Source organism: Myodes glareolus, chromosome X (assembly GCF_982192425.1).
Source record: "Myodes glareolus chromosome X, mMyoGla1.1, whole genome shotgun sequence".
NCBI classification, from domain to species: Eukaryota; Metazoa; Chordata; class Mammalia; order Rodentia; family Cricetidae; genus Myodes; species Myodes glareolus.
The window spans coordinates 1,712,111-1,732,981 of NC_142053.1; the positions used below are offsets into that span (position 1 = coordinate 1,712,111).

Genomic DNA, 20,871 nt, shown 5'->3' on the forward strand with positions numbered 1-20,871 from the left:
TAGCATGCATAAGGACCTAGTTTCAATTTCTAGCACCATAAAAACCAAACAAACCCTTTTCCTATAAAAGGAATCAACAAAGTTGGGTGTGGTGCCACATATCTATAGTATCCTGCACACGGGAGGGTGAGGCAGAAGGTTTCCAAGTTTGAGGCCAGCCTGGGGTACATAATAAGATACTGTCTCAAAACAAAATAAAAAATACAACAAAAGAGATTCCATTTAGAAAGAAGTACAGATCCATCAGGCAAAGATCACAACAGATTTAGTAAAGGAAAAACAACCAAAAAATTGCAAGGGTTAGTTAGAATGACTCTCTTTACATAATGGATACTGGACAACACAGGAAAACTTATGCCCTTACCTTGGCCTGTCCAATCTGAAAGGTTTCTTGAGTGGTGTAAATAACTACTAGCTTGGCTAGTATAAACGAAACACATTTCCTGTGGCATAAGTGCAAACAAGAACAACAGTTAGGAAAATCAAACTGCAACAGATGGAGATCTTTACAGAAAACCACAACCAAACAAAATGCAGGGCCGTGGAGACTAGTTCCAATGGATACATCTACCAAATACTCCCGAATGTAAGGTTCAGAGAACATTGAAAAAAGAGGGGGTGTAAAGACTGTAAAAGTCAGATGAACAGTGTGCTATGAGACTGTGTCTCCTAGGAATGTCACAAGCTATACTTATAAAGTATTACCAACACGACTGCCAAAACATGAACTGAACAAGGACAACTATAGATGAGCTAATGTGAATGAGGGTGGGAAAGCCCAGGATGCCTCAACCTGACACAAAGAACTAAGGAATGCAGAGAGTGGGAGGAGCACACTAACTAGCTATCCAATACCAAATGGCCAGTTCTGAAAACATAAATGTACAAGTAACATTATACAGACTGTGCAGGCTATATTTAGGAATAGCAACAACAATTAATGAAAAAAGAGGTCATGAATTTGAAAGTGAGTAAGAAGGGACATATGAGAAGGTTTGGAGAGAGGAAAGAGAAGGGAGAAATGTTAGAATTTCAAAAATTAAAAAAAGAAAATTAAACCAAACCATAACTTTTCAAATAATAAGTCATTAAACATTAGGAAAGAGGAGTGAACAGTTCTTCATACTAACAACAAAATGCATTCTCTGGAGTGAGGGAGAAGCTCAACTACCAATAAACAGGTTACACATCTGACTGTGCTCCTGAGAGAGAAATATCTCAAGCAGGATTCTGGTGATATCCTCAGTGACAAATTCTCCATGTTGTCCCAAAGATTTCTAAAATATGCACTGACTATTCCTGTCCTCATGGAACAAAAATTTGGGGCAGGGACACTGACTCATGATGACAAGAAAGCAAAAAACACATTAAAAATTAGTTTTACCAAAATATAGTTTGTAATGATTCATCCTTAGAAAGACTTTAAATATGTGAATATGAAGTGGCACAGCCATTTCCAATGAGAAGGTGTAAATATAACTTTATTGTCAACTTGAATGGATACATTTTCAAGTCCAAGTGCTGGGATTAAAGATTTTTGTCAACACACCTGGCTTCCTGTCCAATTTTTATGTGAATTTTAGAGATCTAAATTCTAGTACTCATGCTTGTGTAGCAAGCTTTTTATCCACTGAGCCATCTCTCTAGCCATATAGTAAGCTTTGCATGTTTTACAATCCTAATGCATTCATGTCCACAATCCCCTGTTGTTAGGGTCCCATGAATCCTAAGCTGGCTTAAAACTATTAATATAGGTGACCTTGAAATATTGACCTTCCTGGCTCCATCTTCTGAATGCTAAGATTTTAGGTGTGTACTACCATGATCAGTTTATATGGTGCAGGGGATCAAACCCAGGGCCTCATGCATCCTAGGTAAATACACTAGCACCCTCAGCATCTAGAACCAAATTTTATATTTTATGCTAGGAAAACAAACAAACAAAACTCTCACCAGTTCAAAACTAGTAGTAGAGCCCAGAAGCATTTTCTGATTTGGCATTCTTTAAACATATCTTAGTATTGGCTGCCTAAACAGCATGCTCTGTGGAGATGGCATCACTTGGATAGAAAACAGTGCAGTTGGGAATTGCTCAGAACATGGCCAGGTCTTTCAGGGTCACATGGTAAGGGTTGTCATCATCTGAGAAAACCACATACCAACAAAACATGAACACATCATTATCAGGAACCCACCTTCAACTCCTTCCATCATTTTTGAGAAGCTGCTACTCTTACTGATCCAGAGCACCCTGTACTACAGCAAAGCCCTGCAAGGTTCAACCCTTGCTGTAATTTACATAACCATATTCCTTGAAAGCTCACTAAAATATTCTAGGTTAGACTATCAGATGATCTTTCAGATCAGATTTCAGTTGGCTGGTCACACAGTAGTAGTAGTAGTACTGTTCAAGTTAATCCAATGCTCTTTTTTTTCTCTGAATGTCACTGGCTGGAGTCAGCCCTGTCCAGTCTCTGATCCTGTGTCCCTCTCTTCTTAAGAGCATCCTAAGGTATTTCTGGCTTTATTCTACTTCTCATCCTCAAGAAAACAGATCTTTCCAGATTGAAGTGTCTTATTCATTTTGGCAGGCCTTTCAAGTACCAGATAACATACTTTTGGTATACCCTAGGATGCTGCTGTGACTAAGAACGCCTTGATATGTGGACTCAGTGTATAGAAATCACAATGTACTCTAGAGGGAGTCTACCTCTTCCTGGGAGGAGTGTCCTATGTACACTGTGTTGCCTAGGACAACTGTCTAATCTCAGAAGTCCAGATCCTCTCTACATTAGATCCACTTGTGTCTCAGTAGCTCTCCTGATTTTCAAATTCTCAATGAACCCAGTTTTGGTTAAAGATTTTAGGGCACTTTCTCAGGCTGCTATCCCTGCCCAAACAAAAGTGCTGCTATGTCTCAGCTGACTTGTTCCCTGGACCACTGTTTGTGTCTCACTTCACATTCACTTAGCTATCTTCACACTCAGCTCTAGCCAGAGCTACTTTCTACAGTTTAGTTCTCCGAGGTAGTCACTTGTGCAGTTCCTGAGTGCACATCAACAGCATTCTAGCTGCAAATGTAAGCTGCCCAACTCTCTAGGTGACTTGGCCCACAAGCTGAATCATCTTTCCCATGTAATTTCTGTAATTCATGAGTAGGATTCCCTGCCATCTGTAAACCAAGAAACTCCTGGATACTTTTTTTCTTTTTATATAGCTCCAGATCCTTCTAGTTCCAATTAGCTTGTGACCAAACAGAGCACAGAAAGCAATTCTGGGATGTGTGCATAGATCTTATTCAGATTTGATATATTGTAAGTCTCAGAAAGGCCTGCAGAGAAGGATTTCTCAATGGCTGAATGGGTACTTTACAATAATGTGTCTCATCTGGATTGGTATTCATAGTACCTGAAACATCTATAACACAATAAAGTTTTTCAAAAATAATCCCTTTTGTGAACAGTAAGAAAATGCTAGGCCTATGCTGGGTGGTTGAGCTGCACGCCTTTAATCCCAGCACTTGGGAGGCAAAGCAGTTGGACGTCTGTGAGTTCGAGGCCAGCCTGGACTACAAAGCAAGTTCTAGGACAGTCAAAACTGTTACACAGAGAAACCCTGTCTCGAGAAACAAAATTAAAACAACAAAAAAGAAAAGAAAATGCAATGCCTAAACAAAGCTATCAACATGATGATGTTCAGAATCCATACCAGTAGACACCCGACAATGGGAACCAATAAGGCTTGATGTTTATTTGAGAGGTGGCTGCCATGTGTATCTGATCAAATGCTTGGGTGAAAAAGGCAGCGAAGGTGCAAACAAAAGCAATGATCCAGTCACAAGTGACCCAGCCCAGAGTCACATTCATCTAAAACACAAAGAACAGGAAGCAGAATATGCCTGGAGTTTTGGCTTTATCCCGTCCTCCACTAAACCACAGAGACTACATGATGTAACTCGTACTCCTCACATGGTTAACTATTCTGCAATCCTAGAATGTCTCTTTCTATGTTCTTCCTTGGATCTCTCTTACCCACCTCAAGTGGTATACTTAACCTCACACCTCCTAGAGACCAGGTTAAGAAAAGAAGTGTCTATCCATTTGCCTGTCCATCCCCTGTCCTCCACCCTGAGTCACCAGCTTGCCCTTCTACTGCTCATCTCAGATCACAACCTTTTTTTTAATAGATGCTATCTCCAATCCTATGATGTTCCTTTCAATCAGTTTTTGACTTTCTTTTAAATCATCTGTTATTTTGTGTTATTACCATCCATCTCTGCTTTCTCATTTCACCTTACCCTTCCTTTCAGAATCTACCCCCAATTGGTTCTACTTCACAGAAACTTGTCAAAAAAAGTCATTTAGTCATTATCTCTGCTTTCTCATTTTCTACTTTGTCTTTAGCCTACTTCATTTAGACCTCCATTTCCAAGAAGAACCCTAAAGTCAAATTTTTTCCAAGTGGTCTCTTGGCCTTGAGTGGCATCACAGTCAACCTCTCACTAATATTCAGAACAAATTACCTCTCTTTGCCACAAGGACCACCCATCATGCTTCAGATTTCTGTGATGTTATAATAGGACCAGTACTGCTGTCTCATGAATGTGGCTAGAAAGTGCAAACCTCCTGTTGATGGGCATGAAGGTTGAGTTCTCAAAGCTCTGTGCTCATTATTCCTCTTTGGGCTTCAGATCAGACACAGGCTCTGAGAGACTGTGACTGTGTCTGGTCTAAAGCTGCCCTGATGTGCACAATTTTAAAAATCTCTCTCTCCCCTCCCCTTCCTTCCCATTTGTGTCTGTGTGTGTTTGGGTGCCTGTGGAGGCCAGAAGAGACCATAGGATCCTCTGGAGCTGGAGTTATAGGCTATTGCCCAGCACCGGTGTTGAAAAGCAAACTTGGGTCTTTTGGCTGAGGCATTTCTCTAGCCCCCGATGTGCATGGCCTTCACTTTCTATTGTTATTTCCCTTGGCACTCTAGGCTCATATACTCTAGGCAGCTTTGAACTAAGACATGACTTTCTCTAGGAGCAAAGAACTTTCCAAGGGGGTGGGATTGTGGCTGGTTCCAAAACCAAGACACTTTTAAATAATAATTGACTTGGCTTTACATTCATCTGCCAGAGTGTAGGCCCATGGACTCTTTTCCTGCTGTCTTTCTACCAACTATCTTCCAGCTAATTGTCAAAAGGGTGTCACATTGGGTGGCATTCTGGAGTATAAAACCTCCAGATCAAATAATAAACAATTTGAAATAATCATGTTGAGCCAGGTACTGTGGATTGAAAGCAGAGGCGCGAAGATCAAAAGTTTATGGTTAATTTTCAGCTACGTAATAAGTTTCTAGTTGGAGGCCTACCAAAGTGACGTCCAAAATATAGGACTGTTGGCTGAAGTAATCAATGAAGCAGTCATACAGCAAGTTTTTTGATAGGAAGGTCAATTTTAAAAAATAAGGTTTGCACTTATTCTATAAATGAAAAGAGCAGCTGTAGATGTAGCTTAGTGGTAGAGCACCTGCCTTGCTTATGCAAGGCCTTGTATTTAATTCATAATACCACAATAAAAACAAAATAAAAAACCCAAGAATGAACATTGTGATGGTCTATTACTTAACAGGTATCCTTAAATTCCAGCACTGGTGGGTTAGAGAAATGCTATAAAAGAACACTGGGACCAGCAGAGTACAGTATCCCTGGAGAGCTGGCTGGGAATGCCCATCTAAACAGGGATGATGCTTGACTCCCAGTGGGCCTTATAAGGGAATGCCAACCAATTGGTAGTTATTTCTGCTTTTCAAGAGAATGAAGGAATTTGGTGAATCAAGGTGAGGGGCAGGGTGACAGTTTCCTTTTTTTTTTTCTTTTTTTGGCTTTACCACATGACTCTATATTTCATTAGTGCTAATAATGCCAACAATATGTGTAACACACCAAATGCAAAGGAATTTGGCTTCTACATAAAAATCTGATTTTTAAATGCTGGCAATTTAATTTTTTTTTAAAAATCAGACTACTTGTTTCAAAATACATTCACATGAGCTCTGCTAGTCCAGAAATGTGCCCTTCAAGGTTGTTTTTAGCCTCTGCAATGTAAAGATAGGAGAGAGCTGTCATCCTCTATGTGGGAATATCTAAGGGTTTCCCCTCATCAGCTCCTTTCTCTTGAGAATGGTGCGTGCACTCTCTGCATATTATCACTCTGGGCTCAGATTTACCCTGGGTACTAGCTTTAACTATTAGTATTCTCTTTTTAATTTTTTGATAATTTTTAACTATTGGTATTTGTTAATTAAAAGAAATTGTTTGAGACAAGGTTTCACTATGCAGTTCTGGCTGACAAGGAACTCACTTTGTAGATGAATTCAGTCTGTAGATCAGATTGACCTCAAACTTACAGAGATCTGGTAGTTTCTCAATCTGTTTTCCATGGGTGGCTGTAAAGTTGCCTAGTTATAGTCTAGATGGAACAGAAAGGGCTACTAGGGAGCTCAGAACATTTCAGACCTAGAGCTCTCAGCCTGTTGCCCGATCTATATGGTCAGGATGCCCAGAGGGTGTTGGCTAGTTTACACCCTGTCTCTGACTTTAGGTGACTACTTACCTCTTTTTTCTTTGGAATGCTTCTGTGGAAGACCTTTAATCTAATAATTGTTAACAAGAAGACTGGAGAGACCTGCATTATACACTTACCATGTTTTGTTCAGCAATATAACACTGGATGCATCTCTCTGTGTGTTCTTTCTTGAACATGGCAGAAAGGTTGGAGTTCTTGGTGTCACCATCCAGCACAATAACACTGTCATTTTCATGGCCTAGTTTAGCCAGAGCCAAACCACATGCTTTTTTTTTCTAGAAGAAAAAGTCAAGTGGTCAGAGTTTCTTGGTACACTTAGAAAGATGTTACTACTTTATAGGTTTATAATTGATAAATTTCTGATTTACCAACAGTATCCTTCAGAATCACACATATGGTGGTTCATACCTGTAACTTCAGAACTCAAGAAGGATAATGAATTCAAGTCTAGCCTGGGCTCTAGTGAGACCCTATTTCAAAAAACAAATAAACAAAACTTTCCCCAAACCAACCAACCCACCCCCCCAAAAAGAAGACATTTCAGAGTTAAAATAAGAGGTACAATTATTTATACAGCTTATAATCATCAACCAAATTCCGTTACTGTCTACCAACTAGTTCATCCATAGAGATCAGGATAAATGAAGACTCGTGTATTAAGAAAGTATTTTTTTTTAAAAAAGTTATTATGTATACAGTATTCTGCCTGCATGTATGCCTGCAGGCCACTGAGTCACCATGTGGTTGCTGGGAATTGAACACAAAACCCCTGGAAGACCAGCCAGTGCTCTTAACCTCTGAGCCATCTCTCTAGTCCCATGAAATTGCAAAAAAAAAAAAAACCCACATGATGATGTACATGACTTTAGTCTTCCACTCTTCCACATTTTTGCATACCATGTCATCAGCTATTTAAATTGGTGAGGTTATATTTATAACCATAATGTTGATTTGAGGTGAGTCCTCAATAGGGGGTGGTGGTTCAAGAATCCTGTTGGTCTGTGTCTGACTCTCAATTAATTTGATAATTGCATCTGTGGCATTGGCTTTCCATACCAACTTTATGCATCCTCAATATCTATAACAAAACAAAGGATATTCATTCTAGGTTCTTAATGACTCTTCCAGATTATCTATCTGAAAGTCACTTTGAGAGAAAAGATATCTGAACATGAATCACTGAAATAAGGACTGACATAGTGGTTCTGGGATGGAACTGCAGTAAGAGCAGCTTAAGAAAGGTCCCAGCGGGGGGAGTGGGAGGGTGTTGGGAGGAGGGGCGGAAATGGAAACTTTTATGAATTAATAAACTTTCATAAATAAAAAAATAAAAAATAAATAAAATAAAAAAGAAAGGTCCTGAGGCTTTTGAGGGAGGCACTGATGCACATGTTGGTGAATGGAGGGTTTATGAAAGAAACAAGGCTGAAAATACAGACCAAGCAGAGTGACGTTATGTGTTTGAGTTTTTACCCAAAGCAAGATTGGAAACCATGAAAGGTTTGAAAGGGGCATGGGAGTGAATGATCAGATGTGCTATAGAAAGATTACACTCCAGTAACTGGGTATGTAAGTGAAGGCAAGGAAAACATTCAGGTTCTGGCAAGGGCTCATTGGTAAAGTTGTCATTTACCAAATTAGTAGAGCCAGAATAAGGCTGTATCTTTTGGGAGGAGTCACAGATCAGTGTTATTCTAAATTATATTAATTTTAAAAAGATGAATCACATCTTCTTCAACTACTTTAACTTGAAAAACTAAATTTGAGGTAGACTATTCCAGATGGCAATCTTGAAATGTGCAGAGTTACATCTTGTATTATACCTCATTTCCCCCAGTTTTAACACTTTATGCAGTGGATTAGGCGAACAAAAATGTAATAATGAAAGTGAAAAACACTTAGTGAAGCTCCACTACTTAAGAATGGCCATGCTAACTGTATAGAGATTCAGTGAGAAATATGGAATTTTGGACTAGGAAAGTGTTTAAGAGGCTTCCTTAAACTAGCTGATGTTTTCATTTGTGAATTAATTAGAATAAAAAAGATTTTATTTAAAAAATAAGGCTATCACTAGCCTCAGTTCCCAAGCTTCAGTTTTCTAGGTGTTCTTCCAGATGGTCTAGTTCTAGACAAATGTATTTACATATATCACCTTACTCATGGGTTTGCCCCTGCATATAGATCCAGATAGATCTTTCTCTGTTAGGGAACTGTTCCCACTGGCGAGTTGTTCCACTAGTCGTTCTCTTATAAGGGCAAAAAAAATTTTTTTATTTGGTAGAAGTTTGACCTTCCCCTCCTATCCTAACCAGACATCATATTAGCTAGTGAGGTCAAGAGAGAGAAGCAACCTTGCATGTTATCAGCATTAACACTGTTTACTAAGGAAATCATCTGCCTAGTCAGTGCCTCTTTCTATCTGTTCTGCTCCATGGACAAATGTTTTGAATACTCGCAGGAAGAAAACACTTACTTGGCATGCCTCTGGCTTTGAAGGTCTTGGCAACCACAGCAGTGGGTTTGCCTCTCACTTGAGCTGTCTGTGAGTACACATGGCATAGGGTCTCTACGTTATGCCTATCCACCACATAATTATTCCACATGTCATCAAGGAGGTTATATTACATTGAGGAAGGAGGATGGGACAGAAAGAAGGCACAACAACAAAGGAACAATTACCCGAAGGCTTCACAACACTTCTGGTAGACAGCAATGCAGTGTTCAATGGACATGGAGCCACCATGTCCAATGCAGTTCACATCAAAGATTGCCATGACATCGTCCAGACTGTAGTAGGATGCAAAGGCCAATGCCTTCCAGAGACTCCCTATCACCCAGAAGACAGAATGCCTAGTAGTTAGAAACAAATCAAGAAACAGTTAGGACCCTGCTGGGGGTCACTTGGGCCCCAAGCAAATCAATTTCAGGGAGATTAGCTAAAAAGAAGAAGGAAGAGGAGGGAGGGAGAGAGGGAGGGAGAGTGAGAGACAGACAGACAGACTGACTGACTGATTCTGGGAGCTGCTTCAGGCTCCAAAATGTCCTTAAGACTATTTTCCTCACCATTTTCCCCAAGTTTAGCAGTTGAGGAAATGAAGTCTGAGCCTCATGAGACACTTTACTTTTGACCAATAGCCTCAGTACACCTCTAAGACTATTTTTAGCTGGTTCTGCTTCCTCTCCTGGTTTGTCATCAAGCAAGAGGGAATGAGAAAGTAAGTCCCTGAAACATATAAACAAGGCAATATACTTTCTCCCCCAGAAAGTTCCATTGGCACCTTTTATTTCTGACCTTAAAATTTATTTACAAATCATCATAGTAATAGAAACATCCTACCTAGGAAGCTATGCTCTACCATAAATAGCACATTCCTCTGTAGCAGATACATGAACCATTTATACAAATAAAATGCACTGTAGACTTCTTGGAAGTACTGTGGGTTTAAGAAAAGTTGTTTTAAAAATGTTTTATTTATTTTATGTGTATGAGTGTTTTGCCTGTGTATATGTCTAAGAAAATGTCAGATCCCTTGGAACTGGAGTTACAGACAGTTGTGAGCTGCCATGTAGGTGCTGGGTACCCAATCTGGGTCTTTTGTAGGAACAGCTAGTACTCTTAACTGCTGAGCCGCTTATCTCCCTAACCCTTAAGGAAAGTTACTAAACTCAAGGTTGTCACTAAGAGGCAATCATGGGTGAAAATTTACAGCAGTGAGAAATGTGTGAGTAAACTGTTAGAAATGGAATAAGAAAGTTGCTGGAAGGGTGGAGGAAACACAACTAAGTACTTCCAAAGGGATCCTCTGAGTTGAAATGAGGCTTCCAAGGAGCTAGGTAGCTATCTCCTGAGATCCTATGAAAGATAAGCATCACACTATGGAGAAACTGAACCATAGGAGCTCTAGATTCAGGATCACCACATGCTGCTCAGGCTGCAGGAAGTCCTAGGTATAAACCAGGCATTTCACCTGTAGTACTGCTCATCACAAGCAGCAGATGAACACAGGTCCAAGAAAGAGACTGTGAACCACCCCAGTAAAGGACATGTGTTACTAATATTTGGCGGCTCCTAATGCAAAGTACATATTGTTCATTCTACAGTGAAACTCTGCAGGACATAAAACACGAAGCAGTCTCAGAAAATATTCGTATTCTAATACTCTAGTCACCACTTAGACCCAACCAAAGATGCCAGAACAGTTCCACAAATGAGGTTATTTACTGCTTCAAAACTTTGCAGGCAGAGCTTTCAAGTCCATCATTGTTTTCTCAAACTAATGAGGCAAAGTGCAGGGAGATAGTGAAATGGATTTTTGTAAGTCCTTACCTGGCTTGGTCAAAGTACTTGCCAGTATATGCCACCCCACAGGCAACCTCTAGTCCTTGCCCAGGCCATCCTGTTGCCACATTAACAAATGGTAGTCCCTGTAAGAGAAAAGAGACCCAGTGAATATAGGAACAGCTGTACAACATGGGCTTCAGGCTAGTACTCAGTGCAAGCTACTCCTGCTGACCCACGGGAACGACCCCTTCCACCCCACTGCATGAAATCTTCTTTGCCACATCTACTAAGTCTCAGATAAATCTAATAAGATGGCCGTGAGTCAAGCCTGGGGCCTTCCCTGAACTGGAAACTGGGTGACAAAGATAAGGATGACACCCACTGCCACAGAACCCACAGTATGGTGATGACAAATGAAGCTTTTAGAACATAGAGGAAGGAACCTAAATGCAAAACAGAAAATGTAGAGCATTTTTATAGTCTTTGGTCTACCTGTGCACAAGTCAGATGTTAAAGTTTTTGAGAATATGGGTTTTTAACTATAAACACAAAAGCATTTGAGTATTCTAGGCAGTGCCAATGTTGGTGATTAACTTTCTATCACTCTACCTCCCTTTGGCTAATATCCGTTACTCTATATACAGCAGGTTATTAGTATTTCATGGGGAGAATGTACTCTCCTACAGGATGAAAAGCCGTGCCAAAATGCTGCTGCTTTGGTGGGAGACACCTTGCTCCTGAGCTTCTAGACACATGAAATTTATTCATTGCCACTATCCACCAAGGACAGGATCAGATGTGAAGTGGTGCAAACCTGAGCCTAGGAGACAAACTGCGTGTGCTGCAGATGCCAGAATTCAGGAGGTGGAGCTACCCTTTGGAGCCCAGAGGATTGTATTATGAGTGACTTTGAGATAATGGACATTGAGCTACAGGATTTGACTTATACTGCTGAATTTTGGGTTTTGCTTTCACTGTTTCTACGTCCTGGTTCTCCCTTTTGGAGGAAGAGAGTATATAACTTATTATTATTTTTTACTTTGTAGGATTCCAGTTAAGAGACATTGATCTTTTAAAGAGACGCTGAACTTGTAAAGTGTTGGAATTCTTAAATAGGTGACTTTTAAATTTGTACTGTATTTTATAATGTGATATTAATGTGAATGCTAGGAAACAAACAAGAAAGGAAAGGTTATGGTTTAACAGTGACATGTTTGTGTCAAGTTAAGAGTTGGAGCATGCTGGTTAGTTTTTATTGTCAATTTGACCAACTTAGTGTCATCTAGGAAGGAGCCTTAATTGAAGAATTGCCTCAATAAGACTGACCCATTTCTATGTCTGATATAGACTATTTTGATTGATAATTGATTTTGGAAGGCCCAGCTGCACCCCACTGTTGACAGCACCATCCCTAGGCAAGGGGATCTAGGTTGTGTATGAAAGCTATCTGTGTATGAGTCAGAGAGGAAAGCAAGCCAGTAAAGCAGCTTGAGTTTCTGTTTTGACTTCTCTAAATGATAGGCTGTGACCTAGAAGTTAAAGCCAAATAAATCCTTTCCCCTCAAGTTGTTTTTGGCCAGAGTGTTTCATTAGCAACAGAAAAACAGCTAGAGTAAGAAGCCCGGGCTTCCAGATGTCTTACATACCCTTGGAGCACAGACCTACAATATCTCTGCTTCCTCCTAGCTGTGGAGAAGGCAAATAAGTCTTAGGACTTTATCTTTTGGCATGGAGTCAGAGCCTCCACTCAGGAGTAGGAGATTATAGGACAGATTGAGATTGTGGGTGCAGTGCCAGTAAGAAGCCTGACATGGCACAAGGGTCCAAAAAGGATTCTTACCTCACATTTTTTATATACTATTTTTGTAGCCCAGTCTGGCCTGGACCTACACAGTTTAGGCTAGCCTCAAACTTGTTAATTTTCCTGTCTCAGCTGCCTGATTGTATAGATTACAGGTATGTGTCATATTCAGATAGGGTTTTCTTTTTCTTATCAATTATTATGCATTGAGAGGTACAACTCAATGGTGGCAACTAGAATGAAGGTATGGATACTCCCACAGGGAAGAATTTGCTTCCAGGGAGTTCCAGCACCAAGTAGCTTTCAAGAAGTTGTTCAAACAAAGATCTTTTGGCCACTCCTTAGGCTTGCTTAGCTAAAAACAAAAACAAAACCAAAAAACAACAAAAAACCCAAAATAAAAACAAAAAAGAGAAAACTTGTGAAACTAAAAGCCCTTAAGTTTTGGGTTGATGCTTCTTCTAAGTCATCTTCAGTTTTCTGCAGGTTCAGCAAGGCAGATTTATTGAAGTCACATGCCTCTCAAAGCAGCACAGAGGATGGGAAAAGTATGATCTACCAATGGAGACTTCAGTTCTAGGTGGAGTGAGGTGGAACACTAAAGATGGCCAGCTGCCACATTACATCCTTCCTGCCCTTACATGTCATATGGCTCCAAATGGGTCTCACTAGAACAATTCTGTACTGTGAATTAAAAAAGACAACAAAATAGCAAATGGCCCATTTTAAGGGTCCATTTCAAATGGCACCTATTGCCATATGGTGCCTTTAAAGTGTAATTTAAGAAGCAAGCATCAAGCAAGGCACACAACTCTAATTCCAGAACTCAGAAGTTAGAGGTAGGAAGATAAGGAGTTCATGGTCAGTCTGGGTTACCTGGAGTTGGAGGTTAGCTTGGGTTACACAAGCCCTTGACTCAGAACATAACAAAACAAAAAAAAACCCCACCCCTGAAAAAAACAAGCAGCAGTATTCCACTGTCATTATACCTTTGAAAGGATGAATTGGTCATTGTCTAGGTTCTCTGGGCCTGCCTGTTTATAACTCATTGTGTAGAAGAACAGCAGACATGATCTCGACAGCACTGCTGCATGCTGTGAGATGGCTGAAAGGAAGACACAATGCAAGTCATTTCTCACAGGCAAATGTTCCCAGTGGGTACCTTATATTTTTATGTATAGGAGCAGTACACTGTGTCTTTGAACTAAAAGTAGCAGTCATTTCCCCTAGCCTGACTGAATTCAACCAAGCATCAGAGATGCTGGGTCATGGCTTTTTATGCTTGAGGCACTAAAGGCTATTTGAGAGGCCAACGACCTCCCAATCTCTCTCTCTACACAGTAACACACTCTTCTATCAGAGGAGCATCATGCACTTGGGCTTAGTTCAATTTGTTATTGATTTGAGTGTTCTTTTCCTCATATGCTATCATATGCAGAACTTCCATATGCTTCACTCTATCAGAACCATCGCACAGATTCCATTCTACTACCTAAAATGAATTTAGAGATTTATTTATTTATATACTTTATGTATATGGGTGTTTTTGTTGGCACATATGTTTAAACACCAGAAGAGGGCATCAGATCCCATGGGATTGTAGTTAGATGGTTGTGAGCCAACATGTGGGTGCTCAGAATTGAATTCAGGAACTATGAAAGAGCAGTCAGGGCTCTTAACCACTGAGCTAATTCTCCTTCCTTCCTTCCTTCCTTCCTTCCTTCCTTCCTTCCTTCCTTCCTTCCTTCCTTTCTTCCTTTCTTTCTTTCTCTCTTGAGACAGGGCTTCTCTGTAGCTTTGATGCCTGTCCTGGAACCAGCTCTTGTAGACCAGTCTGGCCTTGAACGCACAGAGATCTGCCTGCCTCTGCCTCCTGAGTGCTGGGATTAAAGGCGTGCACCACCACTGCCTGGCTCTAAAATAAATTTCTTATAGGGGAGAGAGAACCTACTCCCAGAAAAGATTTTCCAGCTATTCATTTGACAAAGCATTAACATTCAAAAGATGAGAAACTCAAAACTTCAACAATGAATTAAAGTGAGTAAATAATCTAAACAGATTTTTCAAAGAAAGAACTGTGTAAGGCCAACAAGTATATAAAAATATTGGCTGAGGCAGAGAGGCAGATCTCTGTGAGTTCGAGGTCAGCCTGGTCTACAGAGTGAGTTTCAAGACAGCCATAGTTACACAGCAAAACCCTGTCGTGAAAAAAAAATAGCATCATTAGTTACCAAGAACATGTAACTATAAACTACAATCATGGTAACTGATACCTGTAATCCTAGGAATCAAGAAGCTGAGACTGGAAGCCAGCTTAGTGATAGAGTGTTGCCTAGCAGGTGGGTGATCAAGATTTATTCCCACCATCACAAAAATCAAACAAGCAAACAACTCTGATGAAATATCGTCTCACCTCAGCCAAAAAAGCAATTGTAAGAAACAAAGCTGTAACTTGGGAGCTACTTTTATCAGTAAAGTGTTTGCCAATTACCACCAGAACCCATGCTTTAAAAACAAAAAACCAAAACCAAACCAACCAACCAAACAAACAAACAAAAAAACTGGAGCAACTTCTGTATATTTTATGATCTATCTACTTTAAGGTAAGATAGACAATCTGGGTGGTGACGGGCACACTCCTTTAATACCACCAGCACTTGGGAGGCAGAGGCAGTTGGAAAAACCAAAAAAGGGGGGGGGGGAGAAAAAAGATAAAATAGACTTGTAACAAGCATTTCTGTCTATCTACCTATCTATCTACTTATTTATTCGAGACAGGGTTTCACTGAACATTTCTTTTAAAATGAGTGTCCTGGAACTAACTCTGTAGACCAGACTGCCTTCCAAATCAGAGGTCTACCTGCCTCTGCCTCCCAAGTGCTGGGATTAAAGGCCTGCGCCAGTATGCTCTGCTAATATTTGTCTTCTTAAATCTGTTTCTCTGTATTTGATAAAATTAAAAGACATAAATAAACACATTTGCTTCATTAAAAAAAAGCCTGGTGTCATACCCTGTAATTGTAACCTCAGCAGGGGTGGTGGTGGTAGACAGGATAACATTAAGATGACAATGTGACTGTATTTAAGACCCATAAAACAAAACAAAATCTTGTGTCTTTTTTCTCCCCCATGAGACAGGGTTTCCTTGTGTAACCCTGGCTGTCCTGGAACTCACACTGTAGACCAGGCTGACCTTTAGATCAACCTGCCTCTGCCTCCCAAGTGCTGGGATTAGAGGTGTGTGGCACCACCACCTAGCCAAATCTTGTGTCTTAAACTGCAACTACATTGTCCTCTTAATGTCATAGTTCAGGTTTCAGGGCAAATTATTTTTGCAGTGCTGGCAATGAAACCTAAGGTCTTGCCCATGGTAGGCAAATAGTCTACTACTGAGCTGCACTCTGAACACCAAGGCAGAATAAAAAGGAAAAACCATGCAAAGTACTTTGTGACTACAAGGACAGAAAAACAGAAAACTGTAGTGACATTTTGTTTGTGTTTTAACAAATAAAGTTTGTCTGAAGATCAAACAAGAAGAGAAGCAAAGCAGCCAGCCACTAAAGAGTTCTTACCGCTACCAATGCTCAGACCAAAGGGGCAATCCGATCCTTTGACTGCATCTCCAGATTGCATCTGTCTCCACCAAACCCCAGACTGCATCCAAGGTCCTGTTTCCTCCTGCCTTATAGTCCCCTCTCCTCCCAGCCATATCCCTTTCTGTCTCCACTTTCCTAGTGCTGGGATTAAAGGTGTGAGTCACCATTGTCTGGCCTCTAGTAGCTTAGTTCTGCACGCTGATCTTCAGGCAAGCTTTATTTGTTAAAACACAAACAAAATATCACTACATAAAACATCCAACAGACTTGTGGAAATTAAATAATGAAATAATGAACTCTTTTTTTTTCTGTGTGCATGCCTGCAGGCCAGACCTTATTACAGATGGTTGTAAGCCACCATGTGGTTGCTGGGAATTGAACTCAGGACCTTTGAAAGAGCAGGCAATGCTCTTAACTGCTGAGCCATCTCTCCTGCCCCTAAATAATGAACTCTTATACAAACTAAAGGAAAAATATTACAAGGAAAATTAGAAACAGATGCACGAAAATAAAAGAAAAAATCCAAAACCTATGCAGCAAAAGCAGCTTTAAGAAAAATGGAAAGCTAAAACTTATTTTAAATAATTTCTAATCAACAACCTAACTACAAAAGAACTAAACCAAAATCCTTTAAGAAGGGAAAGAATAATAAAGATCATAGCAGAAATAAAAAAAATAAGTGTAGCAAAAGAGGTAGAAAATCTAATAAACTAAACTTTAGTTTTTTTGTGCAGTGTTAATTATCAAGGCCAGGGTATACTAGGCAAGTGATTTGCACTGAAGTACAACCCGCAGTATCCAAAGTTGGCTCTTCAAAATATTAACAAAGCTTTAGCTAGACAGGCAAAACTGTGAAAAGACTGAAATAACCCAGAAAATAAAAATGAGGCTATTCTTGTCACCCTTAAAGAAATGAAAAGGAATTTTTAAAAAATAATGTGGACAACTGTATCTTAAAATCTTGTTAATCAAAATAACTGAAAAAATTCTAGAAAGAGAAAATCTAACAGGACCTAGTCAGTATTAGGAAGTCTGAATAGACATATAGCTAGTAGTTTAGTCATTGAAAAACTGTAGAGAAGCTGGGTATAGTTGTGCATGCCTTTAATCCCAGCACTCAGCAGGCAGAGGTAGGCAAATCTTTGTGAGTTCAAAGTCAGCCTGGCCTACACTTCAAATTTTAGGACAGCCAGGGCTATGTAGAGCAACATCTATCTCAAAACACGAGAGACCAAACCCCCAAACAAACAAGCCTCAAAAAGAGAGAGAAAGAGAGAACTGTGGACAAGCAGCGTTATAGTCCTTAATTCCAAATTTTGGGGAGGCAGGAGACTCCCTTGTATTCACTTCAGGGCCTGTCTGGGCTATAGACCCCTCCATATCCTTTGTCAATATCGGTGCAAAATTACCTTCAACAAACAACAAACACCAGCAAATCCATTAACCGATTTTTTACAAGTCGTCAACTACTTTTTTTGGAAAGCACACTTGTTGTGTGTTGACTCTCATATTTCCTCTTTCCCTCCTCACCTCTTGGAGCGCTACCTTTTTCCACAGAGCATGGTTTGTTTGTTTTTCACCCAAATATCTGGAGTAAGGGTCTGCTCGACCACGACCACCCCCAATTCCATTGCAATTTACACACAAAACTCTATTCCCTGCTAAAATGCCTAACTAGAACTACCCTAATAAATACCAGGGAATACTGACTGCTCACTCAGTCGACCGAGTTCTAGATTTTTCCTTACTAAGGAGGTCTTGTGGGCTTCCAGAACCTTGGCCAGAGTAGTCAGGGGAGTGCTCCTGCGACCAGGGCTGAAGAAGACAGTACTTTATGGGCATCTAGCGGCGGTAGGTGATCCCAGAAGGCCGAAAATGGAGGATAACGGCAGGTTCCATTCACCTCACAACTTCAGTAAGGACCGAAGAACCGCATAGTAAGGTACTCCCAGGCAGCAGGTCGAGGGAGTTACGGCCCTGATGGAATAGATTTGCAGACAGTTGACCATGTCCCAGCATTGCGGGCCATCCCACCACCCGCCTCAGCTTCTGACACACTACGAAAGCATCATGCTCTGCAGCATTAAATGGCTGCCCCAGCCTGTGACTCAGTTAAAATGTCCCTCCTGGAACTAGCTGATCCCTCCGCACGTATGCCACAGGCTTACGCCTCAGCTCTACAAGTCCATTCCTCCGCCACAAGTCCGTGACTCAGTTATAAGTCTATTCTGGTTATATGTCTATCCCTCCAAGTATATATATATATATATATATATATATATATATATATATATATATATATATATCCCTCCAAGTATATATATATCCCTCCACCACACATGTACTCTGTTGTTGCACATATAGTCTTCCACTGCACTGCACGTGTAGTCTTCTGTTTTTGCACGTGCATCACTTACCACATGTATCCTTCCGCTTTCCACAGCTGTGTTTGTTTTTCACTATATGTTTATCCCTCCGCCACACGCCTATATGCTGCTTCTGTGTGGCCATTTCAAAAAGAATTTTGAAATCTGTCACTTGAATTTTCAGTTTTCTACAGACTAATTTTATTTTATTTTATTTTTTTTAAATATTTTTCTTTGGGTTAGCAATTCCTCAAAGAGACTATCTCCATGTTCAGGTACAGTTTTCCGGCGGGGGTGATGAAATAAGTTCTGTAATTAGAGGATAGTTGTGACTGGAGATGTAGAGAACATAGTGAACGTTGTGAAACTGAAACTTGCAATTTAAAATAGTTATAATTGTGAAGTTAATATTCACAGTTTATCACCATATTAAAAAGTACACCTTGAAATTCCAACGTTTTCGGGTGGTTATCCCTCACATACAGTCGCCCAGCCTTCAAGAGGTTTCTTAGCTGGTGATGTGAGCTGGCCATCATGAGACTTTAAGATGTTTCTGAGCTATTTTCCCTTCTAGAACGTTCTGTCCAACAAGCCCAGAGTGACGGTTTAGTCCAAATCTGTCCTGTAACTTGACCGTGGAGCCTGACTTGGGTGAGTTTCCGTTATAGTAGAATGTGTACACTTTTTCTTTGAACTTTTGGCCATTGGCCTTAAGTTTGTCTCGGTGACTTGGGACGAGTCCCTTTCACACCAGCATGGCACCCAGTGGTGTGCTGAGATTCAATAACATGGGAGTCCAAATGCAGTATCTTGATACAAAAGTTAGGAGTTCCAGTGTAAGAGCTTCAAAGTTGTCACCCGATTGCCACTGGACTTTGCTGTTCTTGCTAGGTTAAAAGATTCTTGCATTTAATTTTCAGTAGATGCTGCCTTATTTAGCATGGTAAAGAATCTGAACTGATCTTATTTTTAGAGTATGTGAGTGTTCTTTTTCTTACCTTCTCATAACTACTGGATATTATTAGTGCTTTTAATTTTTGGCAACCTCATAGATAAGTGAATGGTATTTAATTAATACTTTGATTTACAATTTGCTAATCATTTTTTAGTGTTTTTAAAATTTTTACTTTTTATGTGTATGAATGTTTTTCCTGCATATATGAATGTGCACCATATATATGTCTGGTGTCTGAAGAAGTCAGAAGAGGGCCTTGAATCTGCTGAAACAGAAATTATGAATGGCTGTGAGCCACCTTCTGGGTTCTGGGAATCCAACCAAGGTCTTCCGTGAGAGTAGCAAGTGTTCTTAACCACTGCACAGTTTCTTCAACCTCCTTCTTACTTTTTTTGTGAAGTATTTGTTTTTCATCCGAAGTTCAGCCTATCTGAAGTACGTGGCACTATCTTTTGATGTTTTATTGTTCTAAGATTACTAATTTGTATGATTTCCTTAAATATGATGTTAATTAATCCTTTACTACATATATTTAGTCTTTGTCACTCAATCTATACCTGTTTTTAGTCTTTAATGGTAAGGTAGATAGTTTTTTTTTTAAAAGTGAAAAAAACCTAAATTTTATCTTTTTTCTTCCTTCCATACAGCAGGTTATTAAGAGTTTTTAAGGTAATAAAATATGTAAATCTTTTCCATGGCATTTATTATATATTTTTATTTTTAAATTATCCATTTAATTAATTTATTTTATGTGTATGAGGGTTTTGCCTGCATATATGTGTGTGCTCCACATGCATGCCTAGTGCCCAAGGAGATCAGAATAAGGGATCAGATACCCTGGAACTGGAGTTACAGATGGTTGTAAGAGTTACCATGTGGGTGTTGGGAACTGAACCCAGGTCCTTTGGAAGAGCAACAAATGCTTTTAACTGCTAAGCATCCCTCCACCCACCTCTTTAAAGATATTTTTAATACCCTAGTGGTTGTGTTTCTTATGTTTAGTTCTTTATTCTTTTTGTATTATATTCTTGTACTTAAAGTAAAGTAGCACTCTCTTTTTTGAGTAGCCTAAGACCCTAATTCAGTATTTTTCCCAATTTTCTTAGCTACTTTGCATTTTCTCTTCTAAACTTTGAAGTCAGTTAATTTAACTCTCAAGATATTCTCATTTGATGTTTTTGTTTATTTGGTTGGCTTGCTTTCTTTCTTTCTTTCTTTCTTTCTTTCTTTCTTTCTTTCTTTCTTTCTTTCTTTGAGATAGGGTCTCACTGTGTGATCCAGGCTGACCTTGAATTC

General features: G+C 39.8%; 1 protein-coding gene across 1 annotated transcript; it reads right to left on the reverse strand.

Annotated features, from left to right (window-relative positions):
• Window positions 1–1,963: 1,963 nt before the first annotated feature.
• Tktl1 (transketolase like 1) lies at window positions 1,964–13,750 on the reverse strand. The gene is given in 11 exon segments (XM_085685213.2): window positions 1,964–2,142; window positions 3,709–3,742; window positions 3,744–3,866; window positions 6,692–6,850; window positions 7,473–7,612; window positions 7,615–7,653; window positions 9,049–9,176; window positions 9,255–9,425; window positions 10,903–11,000; window positions 13,648–13,723; window positions 13,725–13,750. Coding segments are annotated over 11 exon segments (1,152 nt in total). The 5' UTR covers window positions 13,730–13,750.
• Between the last annotated feature and the right edge of the window lie 7,121 nt (window positions 13,751–20,871).